Here is a 15,683-nt window from a genome sequence, read left to right as displayed (position 1 = left end):
GCCACCTGCTGCTTTCACCTGCATGCTCTCTGGAATGTGAAGATGTAGGATTCAGCTATAAATATTTCGCATTTCCCTTTACCCCAACCCCCCCCCCCCCCCCAGTGCCATTTAATAACTTGATTCTGAAGGAAAGAAAGAAAGAAGATCTGAGATTGGCAAGATGTTTAGCTGGCATGTCATCATCCAATCTGTGCTGTTAATAGAACAGAATGGTACCAGACCAACAACGGCACAAAAAAAAAAGTTCACAATTCTCACTTTGCTTCATTCTGTTCTTGCTATGGCGTTACATTTATTGTGCACAGTTTGGTGTTAATGATATTTATCAAGATTTGTGTTGCTTATTTCTGATTTAGCAGTCTCAATTTCAAATCGGAGGTTGACTCGGCGGCACCACAAACTACTTAGAATAAGGGTTCTAATTCCACAATCTCTATTTTCACTATGGATCCTGTTCCCTGCCATCCCAGGCCGCTGCTTGGAGCGCTCCATGTCTTGCTGGTGTAAGATACAGTGTGATTTTCTCGGCAAACCAAATATGAGAAGAGACGCCGCCGACAGATGGAGAGGGCTCCATGAGACGTGACTCACGTTCCATTGTATAATCAGGGTATATGAAAGGCGTGCAGGAACATCGCACCCTCATTGCAGCAATGAGCCATGTGCACTGTTGCCTCATGGTTGTGGAGACTTCTGTATTTTCCAGAAGAAACAATTTGATCCTCGCAGGAGAACAGGTTTAATTTTAATTTTAGTTTGTAAGTCAGTCAGCAGAATATTGCAAAATAGATTCAAGTTTGAAAGGTTGCACTGGCAATGGGGAGGAGATGGTTCCATTCTGAGGTGGATCTGGATCAAGGATCCGGATCCAAGGAACTTTTTGCAGGCTTGGCAGAAGAAAGAGCCCCACCTTATCAGCATTGCTGCCGCCTATAAATCTGTTTATTTATTTGTTAGCTAGTTAGGTCAGAAAATAAGATTTTTGGTATTTACGTGACGCTTTTACGCTGAAATGAGTGAACGCCTGGAGGAGGGTTTTGGTTTGTTGTTGTTGTTGGGTTTTTTTCTTTTTTTTTTTTTAAACCGGCGTGACTTCAATTCCCAGACTGCACCGCGCCCCCGTGATGTTCCCAACAGCTGACAGACGGTGCGAGCCTCAGCCAGAGCTGCTTGCTGAAGAGAGAAGCCTCCCGTCGGTCGCCTCGCCGCACGGAAACACCCTCCCGCCCGGGCTGCTGGACTCTGGACCGGTTCCGGTTCGTTTTTGATGATAGAAACAGCATTTTATTTTTTGCTTCGCATCCTGACTTTGGGTTGCGGGGGGGGGGGGGGGGGGATTTACCGAAGCTAACTTCCACAATAGGTCGCTGCGTCGCCGGACGGGTCTGCTGCAGATGCTGCGTTTGGGCTGAGCTGTAGTTCGACTCCCCGGCCCAGCCAGCCGAGCCCAAATGCTGAGGAATGGATAGCGTGTCTGTTCAAGGTGGGAAGATGGTCGAGAGTGACGAGCGGCCGAGGAGGGACGGCGGTGGCGGCGGCGGCGGCGGCGGCGGCGGCGGCGGCGGCGCAGCGATGGCGGCGCTGCATCAATGCGAGCTCATCCAGAACATGATAGAAATCTCCATCTCCAGTCTGCGGGGGCTCCGAACCAAATGCGCCGCGTCCAACGACCTCACCCAGCAGGAGATACGCACCCTGGAGGTAAACGAGCTTCCCGTTGTACGTCAAAGTGCGGAGTCATGAAAGCGCGCACCCCCCCCCCCCCCCGAACTGCACCATGTCCGCCTATTGGTTGATCCTCGGAGCGCTTTGTGTGTCGCTTCGAACGCACATCTGGGTCGAAACGGGATTCACCGTTTAACTCGCGATGATGCCCGATCCGGTTATTTTTGGGTGACCTCTTTCTCTATGTGAGCCCCCCCCCATCGCATATCCCAGACGCTGATACTATTCGCGTTCCTTTTATAATCCGTGCAGTAAATATGACGGAGGAACGCAAACCGGAATATACGACGCGCTTAAATGCGTCGGCAAGAAAGGTTCGCTTGGATCGACGCGCCGCTTTGCTTGCATGTGGATGCAGATCCGGATCAGCCGAGTCTCGGATCACTTGTGGAATCTCCTGCGTTAAGGGGCTGCTTGCGTGGCTTTGTTTGTGGCGCTTCAGCATGCATGGGTTGTATATTTTCAAATCATGCTCTCTGGAAATTCCCCAAGTCAGTTCTCCAGAAACATTTCACTTCAAGTTCATCATCATCATCATCATCATCATCATCATCAACAACAACAATAACATTTTCTGAAACCAAAAAACTAACCCCGTCCTATTTAGTGAGGGCGATTTTCTTCTTCTTTCCTGTTTCAGTTTAGGGGCCGCGTCTCGCTTTGTAATATTCTCAGCCCCCATGCTCTGAAGGAAATGGTGTCATGGAAAGTCCAGCTGGAGGACTTACGGTTCCTCTTCCTGCTGAGGAGGGTGATGGGAAGAGAGAGAGAAAGGGGGGGGGGGGGGGGGGGCAAACTTGTGAAACAATTGTGCCTGGTCAAGAATCATGGCCGATGAAGAGAGTCCTTCATCTGTCGTCTGACTGTCAGGCTGTAAAACTCCTTGGTAGAGTACTTCCTGAGGTACGGCGTGTTGCGGGCGGGGTTTTTTTGGGGGGTCGACATTGTTCTGCACGACAATGGCGGCTCTGGAGGATCATTTCCTGTGATGAGAAGGTGTAATTAAGGGTGAATATCTAAAAGTAAGACATCGGAAGCGAGCCGGTTATTGTCTGAAGCTAGCTCTGCTGGCTCGAGGAGCTTTCTGTGTTTTATATCGAGGGACTGGAGGCCTTTGGAAACAGGTACGGCCGATCTTTAATAAAAAGAAAAAAAAAACAATTCAAATTTTTATCAAATCGTTTAATTCAATTGAATTTTAGGTCAAAGCTCAACTCGACAGCTGACTGAACCTGACAACCATTTTTAAACGTTGATATCCTTGAACACTTTATTTTGTTGTTCCTCCTGTGCGCCATAGAGGAACACTTCATGACCAAACCCAGCAGATTCTTAGAAAGTGTTTCATCCTAAAAAGAAAGAAAGGAAATCGGCAACTATGTCGACCCGCGAGGGGTTAAAAGAACATTCGGGCTGATTTGGGTCGGGGTTCGGACCGCGATTGCAGATGCCGAGTCGTCGTTGAAGGGGAGCTCTGGATGCTGTAGCATTTCACCGGAGGAGCGGCCACGGCGCCGGCCCGTCTTCATCAGCGGCCTCACTTCCTGTGCCTTTACTGGCTCTCCGTTTCGCAACCGCGTCTCGCTCTCGGCGTGCGTTTTCACTTCTTCCTTTGGCCCTCTTTGAAATGTTCCACTTGCCAAATATGTACCTCGAATACTTGGGAGTCAGCAGATTTAGCCTGACTGTAGGTGAAGACGCCAGATTTTGAGCAAACTGGATAGATTTTTCAAACTTGCACGAGGCATCCTGATAGGAGGGAGGAAGAGGAGGAGGAGGAGGAGGAGGTGCCACGATCTCCGGTTTCTCTCACGATGCTTCCGTTTCTGCGCCCAGATAAGTTGGAACGAGCCGGCCCTGATGGAGCTGCTGAAGCTTTAAGCCACTTGAGTACAAGTGATGAATTTGAGCGCCGTGCGTGAGGTCAAAGCGGTTTGGGCTCTCCTGGTGCAAACGGGCAGCGCTCCCATGTTGCGCTGGAGTGCCACGAAGAGAGACTTGAACTCGCTTTACACTCTCCCACTCAGACGGCTTTATTATGCCACTTGAACTGTGTGTTTTCCTGCCTTGCCGGTGGCGGGATAACGATGCCCGGCCTCTCGAATGGAGCGCTAACCGGTGCTCCACTGTTCTCGTGTTTAATCCCAGTCGCTCTGCTCTGCGCTGCTCAGCCACAGAACCTCCACGTAGAAGGAGGTCCCAAATGGGTGTTATGGGATCACGAGCTGAAAATCCTGCGCTTAAGAATTCACAACCTTTTCGTTTGGAACCTTCCCGTCGGCGACCATGTTCTGTCTAGTGTCGGGGGGGGGGGGGGGGGGGGGGGGGGAGTTTGCTCGGAGGCGCTCGTGGTGAAGAGCTGTTGTGGCTGCAACTATTTTTAGACGTCTTTCCGCCTACGCATTTTCAGGGTTGGTTGTTAAATAAGAAAATCAAATGACGCGCAAGGACCCTGTGCAGGAGGAGAGAGAGGAAAGGGGAGGGGAGAATCAAAGCCAATCCGCTGGCCTGCTTTTCATGACCAGGTTGTGTGTGTGTGTGTGTGTTTGGGGGGGGGGGGGCTTCTGAGAAGACAATGGAGAATATTGCTCACACGAGGGTACGGAGGAAACACAACTGCAATCAATGCCGGCCCCCTGTCTGTTTCCTGTGGCTCAGCCAATCAGAAAGAGCTGCACCATGTTGAAAGCAGGACGAAGTGTAGGCAGGCCCGAATCTATTCTTAAACCGACTCGGGATGAGTTGCATTACATCCTGTCATTTTGAGGTCTGCTGCGCTTCTCTTGAGGAGGGGGGCGGGGGGGGCACATGTGAGTTTTAAAGGAAGTAGATGTGCTTCGTTGTCAGTAGTTACGGTCACAGTTTGTTTCAGTTAGTTACTGTTTACTTTTCTAAAAACAACCATGTCACACGTCCTTCTGTTGCAGACGTGTCCAAGCCCAAGTGTGTGTGTGTGTGTGTGTGGGTTGTGGACTTCCAGAGATGGTTTAAGGCCCACTTTATCACCCCCACCCAGCCAGCCCACAGCCCAGTGGAGGGGTCAACTTGCGCTGCCGATAACAATGTCGGGGGTGCATGCGGGGCAGCCGTGTATGTCCAGTCTCCCCGTGTCCCTGTGACCCGGCCTCTGCATAGCCTCCATTGTGTTTTTATCTTTTGACATTTTTGTCATTTTTCAACGCGTAGAGACAAACGTGTGCGTCAGCCGTTGGAACACGAGCTTTGGACGCGCCGTGCTCGGCTTTATCTGGCGCAAAAAAAAAAAAAAAAAGTCCTTGAAAGCAATTAAAATTAGCTTCAGATTTGCATTAGCTCCAAGCTCCAGTGCTGCTGCTGCTGCTGCCGCGTTGCATTCTGGCTACAACGCGGGGAGGCTGCAGCCGGTGAAGAAGCTCTGCATTCTGCTGCACTTTTACAGCAGACACTGAGCACAGCTCTAAGAGCTCAAATGAGGTCCGGACCGCTTTCTCATGCGGACGTGTTGTTGCTGCGTTCTCCACGCTTTCCCCAGCAGGCGCCCCCGAGCAGCGGTCAGGCAGGCAGGCCGCCGCTGGGACTCCACTCCCCTCCCCTCCCCTCCCCTCCCACACTGACTGTCACTCATCTCGTCACTGCATTAGGCCGTTGCCATGGCGTTGTTTAGCTCCTCTGACAGGTGGGCTCTGACGCCATTACCCCCCCCCCCCTCCGCTCCTCTTCCACCCACCTCCAGGCCGCACGTCGAATGCTGCTTTCCCTGCACAGTGCCAAAAATAATCCACGCAGTGCCTGTCGTTATCGTTCCGTTTGTTGATCGCCCTGACGGCGCTCCCACCACACAGCACACGCATGACTGATATCAACGATGCATCCTGGGACTTGTTTGCTTACTTCATTTCCATCCACCCTATTTACTCAGGGTGACGGCGGCTAAAGTTTACGCTGCGTGTTTGGCTTGTGATGCCGCTTGTGTGTCGAGATGTGTTGTGTCTGAGCTCTGTGCATCGCATGCACGGGAAAATCCCACTGAAATGTTGCTGACGACTCGGAAGAGGGTTGCTAGGTAACCGGACGTCACAGGACTGACTGCGCTGGTGTATGGGGGGGGGGGGGGGAGGTAAAGAAGGAGGCTAGCTCATTAGCCACGTTGAGCGTGGGCCTCTTAGTGTTGGCAATAGCTAGTTCAGATCTGCAGGAAGACAAACTTCACACACTTGATGTAATTGAATAATAATGTGTAACGAATCAAACCTTAATTTATTCGATAGATGCATATCTGGAAGCGTGTTTGCTTGCATGTGCGCTCATGCCTTTTTGTGTGTCTAGCTCAAATTTGCGTTAATGGGGGGGTTCGTGCTTTAAATGTGTGCTGCCTGTCTCTGTCCTCCATCCCCTGAAGGAGCTGCTCTGGACTGGTGGAACTGGTCTGACACTAAAAGAGTCAAAGTCGACCTTAAACCAACGAAATGCGTCACTTTATGCTTGAATATATTACAGTGTTCAAGCAATATGAGCCTTATAAGGTCTGAAAGCTTCTTTTTTTTCCCTCTCGTCCAATCAGCTATTCTGTTTGTTTGTTTTTTTCGTCTTAAGTTTTGGAAGCAGCACATTTTCTTTGCTCCCATTCAATAATGCATGCTGCATTACCATCCCATTATGCTCTCAGTGCAGCTGATGGTGGACGAGTAAAAGGCTGCAGCCGGAGTCGGCGCGGGGAGCGCCTGCCTCATTCCATCCGCCTCCTCTCCTCCTTTCATCTCTCTGGCCTACCGTTGGCGGCGCTTTTGTCATCCCAAGGCCTCGCTCTCCTTCAGAGCGCTCGCACGTGGGCCGTGCGACTCTCTCCGTCTGTTCAGTGGAGCGCTTCGTGTCAGGGAGATCTTTGAATCGGCAGAGAAAGACGCGCACCTGTCACTGTCGTTCGGGGCACTCGAGAGAGAGAGAGAGAGAGAGAGAGAGAGAGAGAGAGAGACGTCGAGGTGCGGCTCGCTGTAATGGACTCTTCCAGATATACGGCGAGATAATAAAGACACACTATACGGCCACGCCGAACTGCACAACGGCAGCCGGTGCAAACCAACACCATGGTGCTCTCACAGGACCGCGCTTGATTCCGACTCGATGCGAGGCATCAGGGCGAAGTCGCTCGGCTCCGTTTGCTTTCAGGGGACTCCTTTTTGAGAGTTTGGAATGAGGAGGCGCTGCAGAAAAACACTTATCCAGGGTTTCACCTGGTAATCTGCGTTAGGTTAGCATATAGCGTTTATTGTGTTGGCTGTGGTCATGATGCAGCATGTCATTAATGGATATAATCTGTGTAACAGATATCCTGTGCTTTCTGCTGCCCCCCCCTGCAGGTGAAGCTGATGAAATACATCTGTAAACAGCTGCAGTGCAAGCAGAAGGTCCCAGAGACGGAGCGACCCGAGGCCCTGGACAGCTACCCACGCCTACGGGACTGGCTGCGAACCATCAACCTGCGACATGAGCTCATTGAGGTGGGGGTCATGACCTTATCGCCCCTCATATGTCCGTCCGTTTGTCCGGTTTTAGTCCCATCTCATCAGCGTGTTGGGCTCGATCTTGTTTGCTCTGCAGCTGAAACCTCACAAAGAATTCATCTTTGTGTACCAAACTTCTTAATAGTGCCGCAAAAAGTGCTCATTTGTATGCGTTCGTACGCCAATGGGGATTTCCCAAAACATGTGGAGCAGTCATAGCCAGAATGATGACCCATTTAGGTTTTTTTTTTTTTTTAACTAGAATCCCACCTATCATTTCCTGCCCTGCGAACAAAGCTAAGGTTAGATCAAGCGTGTCGCTGTCATGACGGCAGCCGTCTGAAGTGATCCTGTGTGTGTCAGTGAAGTAAAGATCCCTGGAACTCTCCAAGTAAACTTCGCTCGACTAGCTTTTCACGAGACAAAGGTTGCAAAGACGTCTCCGGTCGCACCGATACGAGAGGAGAAACTCGACGATTCAGTTATTGTCTGAGGATTCTGGTTATATACGCATCCATTATAATAATATATTGACAAATTATAATGTTATCGTGAGGCTGTAGTGAGGAGTTGAGAGCCCACAGCCTTTTCTGAATACCACAGCACTCAATCTTGTGTGTGTGTGTGTGCTTCCTGTTGCTTACTGTGTACACATGGTTGTGGGAGGCTGCCCTAGTTTTTTGATCAGTGTGAGGCTTTAACCTGACTGATAAGCAATTGTTTACTTGGCATGTAAAAACAAAAAGAAGAACAACATTGTTAAATCGCTGCATTATCTCACATTTCCGTCGGCGGTCCAGTTGTTTGCGCTTCTGGTTTGGTTGTTGTTTTTGTAAACTACATTAAAGGAAGAGGAACGGATGAATTTTCATGATTTTACATGTTTTTTCAGAAGCATTTTCCACCATGAGTTTCTTCTTAATGTATCCCCCCCCCCCCCCCCCCCCCCAAAAAAAAGGGGCCATTGCTTGTTGTGTTATCATTGATGATCGGAGTGCTCGATTTAAATCCAGCATCCTGTGGCTGGGTCTTCCTGGATGGTGCATTCATGTCATGTCTTTTGTGTGGTAAAATAGATCATTAACATTATCGATTACAAGCCAGTCATTTGCGGGCTGCTGCATTTTATGGATCTTTGTTTCTCGGTTCTTGCTGCCGTGTCTTTGGCCCCACACAAATGCAGTTTCCCAGTATAGTTGCGAGTCAGACCAGATTGCAGTGTCTTCAATAGCAGCCATGCATCAGTGTCTTTAATAGGAGCCAGTCTGCCTCCTGCTCTGACTAATGGAGTCCTCCTATTGTGTGATGTTGTGTAGTGTGTGTGTCCACTGACCTGTCTTCTGCTTTACTTTCATCCGCTGGTTATGAAATGTTTTTGTGAGCTTGAATGAACATAGCTGACTCAGACAGGAGGGGCATAAAACCATATTGAAAGGACGCTAAATCGTAGTTTATTATTTCCACACTGCAGCGGTGAGGTATTAGGTACAGGCAAAAGCCAAATATACATGCATATACAAATATTTGCAATTTGCCATTATCTTGGTTGGTATTTAAATGCATATGGGGGTTCCTACAGATACATGTTATATTTTTCTTCTGGTTTTTGAGTGTTTTGTTTGTTTATTTATTTTACTAATTCTTGGATACTTTCTGAGACTTTTTTTTTTTTTTTTTTGCATTACACCTTCAGCTGTAGAAGCCAAGCTGTCCCTGGATGCCTTACTGCAGATGACGGGTGCACAGGTGAGGGATGCTATGAGAAGACTCGGGTCCAGTTCTGAGGAATGTGCCCGGCTCAGTGCTGCCCTCTCCTGCCTGAAGACTGCCACTGAATCAGGTGCGTGTTTGACCAATGGGTGCGTCCTTGATCAAGTTCCTCACATGATGGCGCACACTGTTTATTGGTCTGGTTCCGTATCGTCTGCTGGTCCAGAAGGGGACCTGAGGGAAGACAGCTGTCCCTGGACGTCTGAGCCGACGAGGAGGGACAGCGGCTCGCTACTGACCGCAGACCAGCTAACCAACGTGGGGGCTCCTCTCCGCCCTCACAGCCCCTCGCCACTGGCGCGCCCATCCACCGTCCACTCCACCCCATCCACCCCCTGCGCCACCTTCCCTCACCCCCGCTCAGGCTCGGTGTCAGCGGTGCCCACGCCGGAGGCGCTGGCGTCCTACCTCCACAGCGACAGTCCTCTCACAGATCCGTTCCCGATGTCCTTGGCCCGCACAGCTCGGCTCCACGGCCACGCCTCCACTCCGCCCATAACCCCGCCCTCAAAGAGGCGTCACAGACTGAAGCCCCCCTGCACCCCTCCCCCTCCGTCCCGCAAAGTGCTGCACCTTCTTCCCAATATAACCCTGACGCGCAGCAAAAGCCACGAATCGCAGCTCGGCAACCGTATCGAGGACCCGCCCACCAGCAGGTAGGCGTTGTTACGGAACTCACCTTTTCAACTCGTGTGTCTCGTGTGTATCTTGGAGAAAAAAAATCAAAGCAATTGGAGAACTGCTTATTTTGGCAGATTTATCTATCCCTAATAGATAAGTATGTTTGTGTAATAGATACAAAAACTGATTAAGTGATTAAATAATCCACACAAAATGAGCCTGTGATCAAAGATTCACACTCGTGGTGGTATTACAGTGAGTAATATGCGAGCCTTTTGTTTGTTATAACATGTTTATTATATGTTTATTGAAGCGGTTTATAGGACTGAGGCAGGGCTTTTTCGAGGATGCGCTCAGACGTCTTCTTTCCTTTTCCCACATCCTGTTGCTCCTTCACTCTGTGAGTGGCGTTAATCCCAATGCAGATTCCCAGAGATTATGACTCATGTCAAAACAGGAAGTATTTCCTCGGACTAATGCTCGGATGTGGCAGGAAACGCATACGTGCTCTCTCTCTCTCTCTCTCTCTCTCTCTCATTCTCATAGATCTGATTGCTAATTGAATTGGCCTCAAGATTGTATCAAGTCAAACTGATTATTTTTCCATTTCATTGATTGTTCACGCGTGTGTGTGTGTGTGTGTGTGTGAACCACGGAACTCGCGCTGCTTGCGTGTGCCAGGCCTGTTTAGGTAGCCTCTCGTCCTTACATAGCCCGCCCCATACAGCGATCTCCCCTTTCCCCCCCCCCAGGTGTGTTAAAAAGAATAAGTTGCTCCTGAATATGCAAGTCAACGGCAACGGATGCGAGGACTCACCGTCTCGCTATCCCGCCATGTCTGCGCGCACCCCCGGAGTCACCCCTGGTACTCCCGCTGCTTCTTACACGCTGCCTGGAACGCCCACTCTCCTAGAAGAGCACAGTGTCATCAAGAGTGAGTCACGTTAACTTGTTTTTTTGTCCCGTGAATAGAGAAATGCATGTTTCCTATGTCTGGAACATTTCATTTTATTTAAAGGGGATGTGAGGGTTCTCCTGCTGTAAATGACTAAATCTGATTGCTAAATGCTACGCTTCTCTTGTGATTTACTTCATCCAATCCCCCCGTAATTTCATCTTTCCATCTCTTTTTTTTCATGGCCAGATAATGTAGCAGGACATCGCAGTTCCCCACAAGCAGTGAGGCGGGACATCGGCCTAGCAGTCACGCACAGGTCAGTGGAGGTTATGTTTTTGTCTGTCTGTCTGCTTGTTTGACTTTTAGCAACATCACTCAAAAAGTTCCAGATGGTATCTTGATGAAATCTTACCAGGAACCGTCGATTACATTTTGGAGATGACCCAGAAGGAGATCCTGGATTCTGGATTACTTTGAATATCTCGGTTGATTATCGACCGATGTTTTGGGAATTTGACACAGTTAAATACAAATTTTCAGCAAATGTGTATTTAATACGAGAGATAGAAATTTCTAACAAGCGTCGTTTTATAGGTGAGTCGATTCCACATCGGTTAATCACAAGTATTAATGTTGTAATATTAAGGGCAGTTTTGTCTTTTATGTATGCAGGTTTTCAACCAAGTCCTGGCTGTCCCAGACGTGTCAGGTGTGCCAGAAGAGCATGATGTTCGGGGTGAAGTGCAAACACTGTCGGTGAGCAGCGTGAGCTTCAATCAGTCGTCGTTATTTGGCCGTACGCTGTGAACACTGCACAGAGGAGTCATAATGCTGCCTACTGTCTCTTGCAGGTTAAAGTGCCACAACAAATGCACAAAGGAAGCTCCATCCTGCAGAATTTCCTTTCTACCAAGTGAGCTACGTTTTTTTACGCTTGGTCTGCAGCTTGACTAAGACGCTACCTTTCTGCGTGCATATCCACTGTGACGTTTCCAATTTCTGTTCCAGTCGCAAAGATTCGAAGGACTGAGTCTGTTCCGTCCGATATAAACAACCCGGTGGACCGGCCAGCAGAAGCGCCGCAGTTCGGCACGCTTCCGAAGGCTATTACGAAAAAGGTGAAGCAGAGAAAAGCAAATCATTCTGCCGGTGACTTTTGTTTTTCTTGTAAAAGCGATGTGTGTTGTTTTTTTTTTTTACTGTTATTTAATATTGTGGTCGACACCTTAAATAAAGACGTTCTATCAGTTCTGATTGATGTCCTTTCCATCCCCCGCCTCTCTAGGATCATCCTCCGGTGCTGAACCAGCTGGACTCCAGCAGCAATCCGTCCTCCACCACCTCGTCCACTCCTTCTTCCCCGGCACCCTTCCTGCAGAGCAACCCCCCCAGTGCCACGCCACCACCCAACCCCTCGCCCAAAGGTCATCGCGACAGCCGCTTCAACTTCCCAGGTGAGCTCACATATATGCTGGCTGCAGAAGCACATATTGTACATAGTGGCATGTTCATGCTTATAAGCGAGTTTAATCTATTGTTTTTATGCAAATGTTTCCTGACATTAATTACTATTGTATCGTGTGGGCCACAAACATCCTTCTCTTCCATATTTTCCCACTCTATTTGACACTAACACTGAACAACAACTGCACATTTCACCAGATCTGTTATTTCAAAGCCTCTCTAACCAAACCCCCCCCCCCCCCCACCGTGCTTGACGATCTTTCCCTCTCCTTTTTTTTTTGCAAAAGCTGCGTGTTACTTTCAGCATAGACAACAGTTTATCTTCCCCGGTGAGTCGACGTTCCGAGGCGTCGTGTTACATTCTAAGTCTCCGATCGTTCGTCCCTGAAAGTTTAATTTCCCTGTCTCTGTCTCTCTCTGTCTCTCTCTCTCGCTCTCTGTCTCTGTCTCTCGTTCTCCTGCATGATGTTTACTTTTAGGGCTGGAACTGTTGCCTTATCTCTCGGTTTAATTATGTGTTGGTAAAACAGCCTTTTGACACCACCTGCTGGTTATAGTATGGAATTGCATGATATGTATGTGGTGGCGCATGAGACTAATAAAACTTTCTTAAAAATAAAAAGGTGTGTGGGGGGGGGGGGGGGGCATAAGGAATAATTTTAATAATGTATTTATTCCTTTCATTCTTCTCTAAATGTGATTTTATTTTCATATTTTTCTCCACAGATGTCTCCAGTCCTGCTCATTTGCACACTGATATCCTCCAAGACACTCTGTAAGATGTTAACATCAGGAAAATGAATCTTTAATTTTGATCATTTTTGTTGTCTTTTACACCGCTGATATACGCTTTTTTTTTTTATCTACAGCAATGAGATAGAGCAATCTGCAGAAGAGAAACACACTGAACTGGCTGAGGATGATGATGAAGAGGTAATGTTGCGACGTGCGTCCAAAAACCACGTTTGAATTTACTGTCGGCACGATGAGGTCTGTCGGATTAGATTAAGTTATCTCCCTTTATGCAGAGCAGATTAACAAAACCAGCATCGCCCTCTTGCAGGAAGGAGAGGAGGAACTTGAAGTCGAAGATGAAGACCCTGAAGGGGAGGAGGAGAATGAGGAAGATGCGGATGATGATAGGGAAGATGAAGATGATGATGATGATGATGGGGAGGATATCAGGATGAACGTCGGCTCCGACGGGGAGTGCGATGAGCTGGACGATCTGCCCAGCTCTCGGGGGAACCAATGGAAGGGACCGATTTCCCGAAAGGCGAGCCAGACCAGTGTTTACCTGCAAGAGTGGGACATCCCGTTTGAGCAGCTGGACCTCGGAGAACTCATAGGGAAGGTCAGCAGTCTGAGCCAGACTTTCATCGATGTACGATCTACATTCTGAAAAGGTCATTTCACCCTTTATTGTTCTGGATCGCTCAGGGCCGCTGGGGCAAAGTGCACAAGGGTCGGTGGCACGGCGAGGTGGCCATCCGACTCCTTGAGATCGACGGAAACAATCAGGATCATCTGAAGCTCTTCAAAAAGGAGGTGATGAACTACAGGCAGACCAGGCACGAGAATGTGGTCCTCTTCATGGGGGCCTGCATGGCTCCACCCCACCTTGCCATCATCACCAGGCGAGAGCACGGATATCCAGCACACCTCGGGAGATGATTTCAACCTCAGTATGTTTTCATCTTCGCTTTAATTTCCCTCTCTTTTCCCACAGCTTCTGTAAAGGGAGGACGCTGTATTCTGTCGTCAGAGACACGAAAAACACTCTGGATATTAATAAGACCAGGCAAATTGCTCAGGAGATTGTAAAGGTAATTTTTTTCCTCTTCTTCAATATCTCTTCAAAGCTGTGAATCTACAGCACAAATGGACTTTTCTGAACCTGAAGTTGCATGCCAATAGATATTTTTTATTATTCCCCCAAAAAAAAAAATATGCCGAAGATATTCGCTTTACCAGTTTATTCAATCCTACGGAATATATTTCGTTTTCAGCTTTTGTGTCTCAGGAGTGCGTTGCCAGGTCGGACATGTTCTTGCGGGAAAAGCTCATTTTGTTAACAAATAAAATCCCTTTTATTGTCAAGTAGCAAAAACAAAACACTTAGATTTTAAATTGAATGTTGAAAAATGCATTTCTGTTTGAATTAATATGGCCACCCTTTCTCCCCCCCCCGATTCAGGGAATGGGTTATCTGCACGCTAAAGGCATCGTTCACAAAGACCTGAAGTCCAAAAATGTTTTCCACGATACCAATAAAGTTGTGATCACGGACTTCGGGCTGTTCGGGATCTCTGGCGTTGTTCAGGAGGGGCGGTAAGAAAAGCCACTTAAGAGGCCCTAAACACCCAGCCTCAGCTAAAGCGCTGCTCGTGCTGCGCTTCTATTACCCGGGGAGGGCAGCGATGTGTAATCATTGCTGAGGTCTGCAGTCCTGTAGACATCTCTCGTCGGCCAGAATATTATATTTCACAAAATCTCCTAATTGTAAAATCTGAATGTACCTCTTCTTTCTTCAGCACTTTTTGAGCACAGAGATAGCGACCTTTACCACCTTCCGCTCTTGTAAAGGCACCTTTGGCACTGAAATAATGTGGACCTTCCCCCCCCCCCCCCCCCCCCCCAGGCGTGAGAACAAACTAAAGCTTCCACACGGCTGGATTTGTTATCTGGCGCCAGAAATTGTGCGGCGAATGAGCCCAGGTAACAACGAGGACCACCTTCCCTTTTCGACTTCGGCCGATGTTTATGCCTTTGGGTGAGTCTTGTAGTTAACTTTGTGTTTCACACACGTTTCTGACTGAAGCAGCATGTGACCGAATTTGTCGTACCTCTGCTTACCCCACCCGTATTAAGCACCATTTGGTATGAACTTCAAGCCAGGGACTGGCCAATCACCAACCAGCCCGTGGAAGCTACCATCTGGCAGGTGGGGAGCGGTGAGGGCATACGGAAGGTCCTGGCAGAGATCAGCCTTGGCAAGGAGGTTACTGTGAGTTTTTTTTTTTTTGGGGGGGGGGGGGGGGGGGGGGGATGATAAGATGTTTCTTCTACTCGTATAGAATGACATCTAGGTGTTAGCCTCAGCGGCGCTCAAAGCCAACGGTCCGTCATGGTGCTTAAGTTGTCTTTGGTCTCAGGAGATCCTCTCTGCCTGCTGGGCGTACGACCTGAGAGAGAGGCCGCCCTTTACCCAATTGGCCGACATGCTGGAGAAGCTGCCCAAGCTGAACCGCAGGCTGTCCCACCCCGGACACTTCTGGAAGTCTGCAGAGTAGGTATCCCCAAACTGAAGGACAATGTGAAGACACTGGACACGTGAAAAGAAAAGAAAACCCTTATTCTTCTCCGTTTATTTCCTGGTTCTGTGTGGTACACTTTTTTTTAGCCTTGGATTTTTTTATTTATACGATTTGCAAATTAATAATGGTTTGATACTTCAAAGAGAACGGAAGTTAAATGGGTTTGCAGTATTTTGAAACTTCTGCTGGCGCGACCCCCCCCCGAACATGCTCTGCCATCGAGGCTTAGCTCTGGTTAGCTGTGATGTTGGTTTCTCTCAAATAAAAATGTGAACGTTGTTGCTAATTTATGTGATTATGAATTGTAAAATTGTAATTTATGATAGACGAGTAATTTTTTCTTCTCATCTTTGACAGAAAAGAGGGTTTTGTAGAGCGTAACCGTCGCTGTCTTTATATCTCAGT

The 15,683-nt window shown here is 48.6% G+C and overlaps 1 protein-coding gene across 1 annotated transcript; it reads left to right on the top strand.

Annotated features, from left to right (window-relative positions):
- Positions 1 to 1,336: 1,336 nt before the first annotated feature.
- Positions 1,337 to 15,673, top strand: ksr1a (kinase suppressor of ras 1a). The gene is made up of 20 exons (XM_068744134.1): positions 1,337 to 1,704; positions 7,065 to 7,236; positions 8,911 to 9,048; positions 9,145 to 9,634; positions 10,352 to 10,533; positions 10,744 to 10,813; positions 11,170 to 11,253; positions 11,349 to 11,410; positions 11,506 to 11,615; positions 11,783 to 11,951; positions 12,249 to 12,290; positions 12,688 to 12,736; positions 12,831 to 12,894; positions 13,025 to 13,315; positions 13,402 to 13,598; positions 13,691 to 13,787; positions 14,159 to 14,292; positions 14,603 to 14,734; positions 14,833 to 14,968; positions 15,117 to 15,673. The coding sequence occupies exons 1-20, from the start codon at positions 1,465 to 1,467 to the stop codon at positions 15,252 to 15,254; spliced, it is 2,997 nt and encodes a 998-aa protein (XP_068600235.1). The 5' UTR covers positions 1,337 to 1,464; the 3' UTR covers positions 15,255 to 15,673.
- Positions 15,674 to 15,683: the final 10 nt, after the last annotated feature.

Source organism: Brachionichthys hirsutus, chromosome 10 (genome assembly GCF_040956055.1).
Source record: "Brachionichthys hirsutus isolate HB-005 chromosome 10, CSIRO-AGI_Bhir_v1, whole genome shotgun sequence".
Taxonomy (NCBI): Eukaryota; Metazoa; Chordata; class Actinopteri; order Lophiiformes; family Brachionichthyidae; genus Brachionichthys; species Brachionichthys hirsutus.
This window is presented reverse-complemented; position numbering and strand designations above follow the sequence as displayed.

Excerpts from the sequence above, each read along its gene's own strand:
- ksr1a (XM_068744134.1), top strand. The coding sequence starts at position 1,465 with ATGGATAGCGTGTCTGTTCAAGGTGGGAAGATGGTCGAGAGTGACGAG. Across the intron at positions 1,705-7,064 it reads AGGAGATACGCACCCTGGAG|GTGAAGCTGATGAAATACAT; the intron begins GTAAACGAGCTT and ends CCCCCCCTGCAG. Across the intron at positions 9,635-10,351 it reads GAGGACCCGCCCACCAGCAG|GTGTGTTAAAAAGAATAAGT; the intron begins GTAGGCGTTGTT and ends CCCCCCCCCCAG.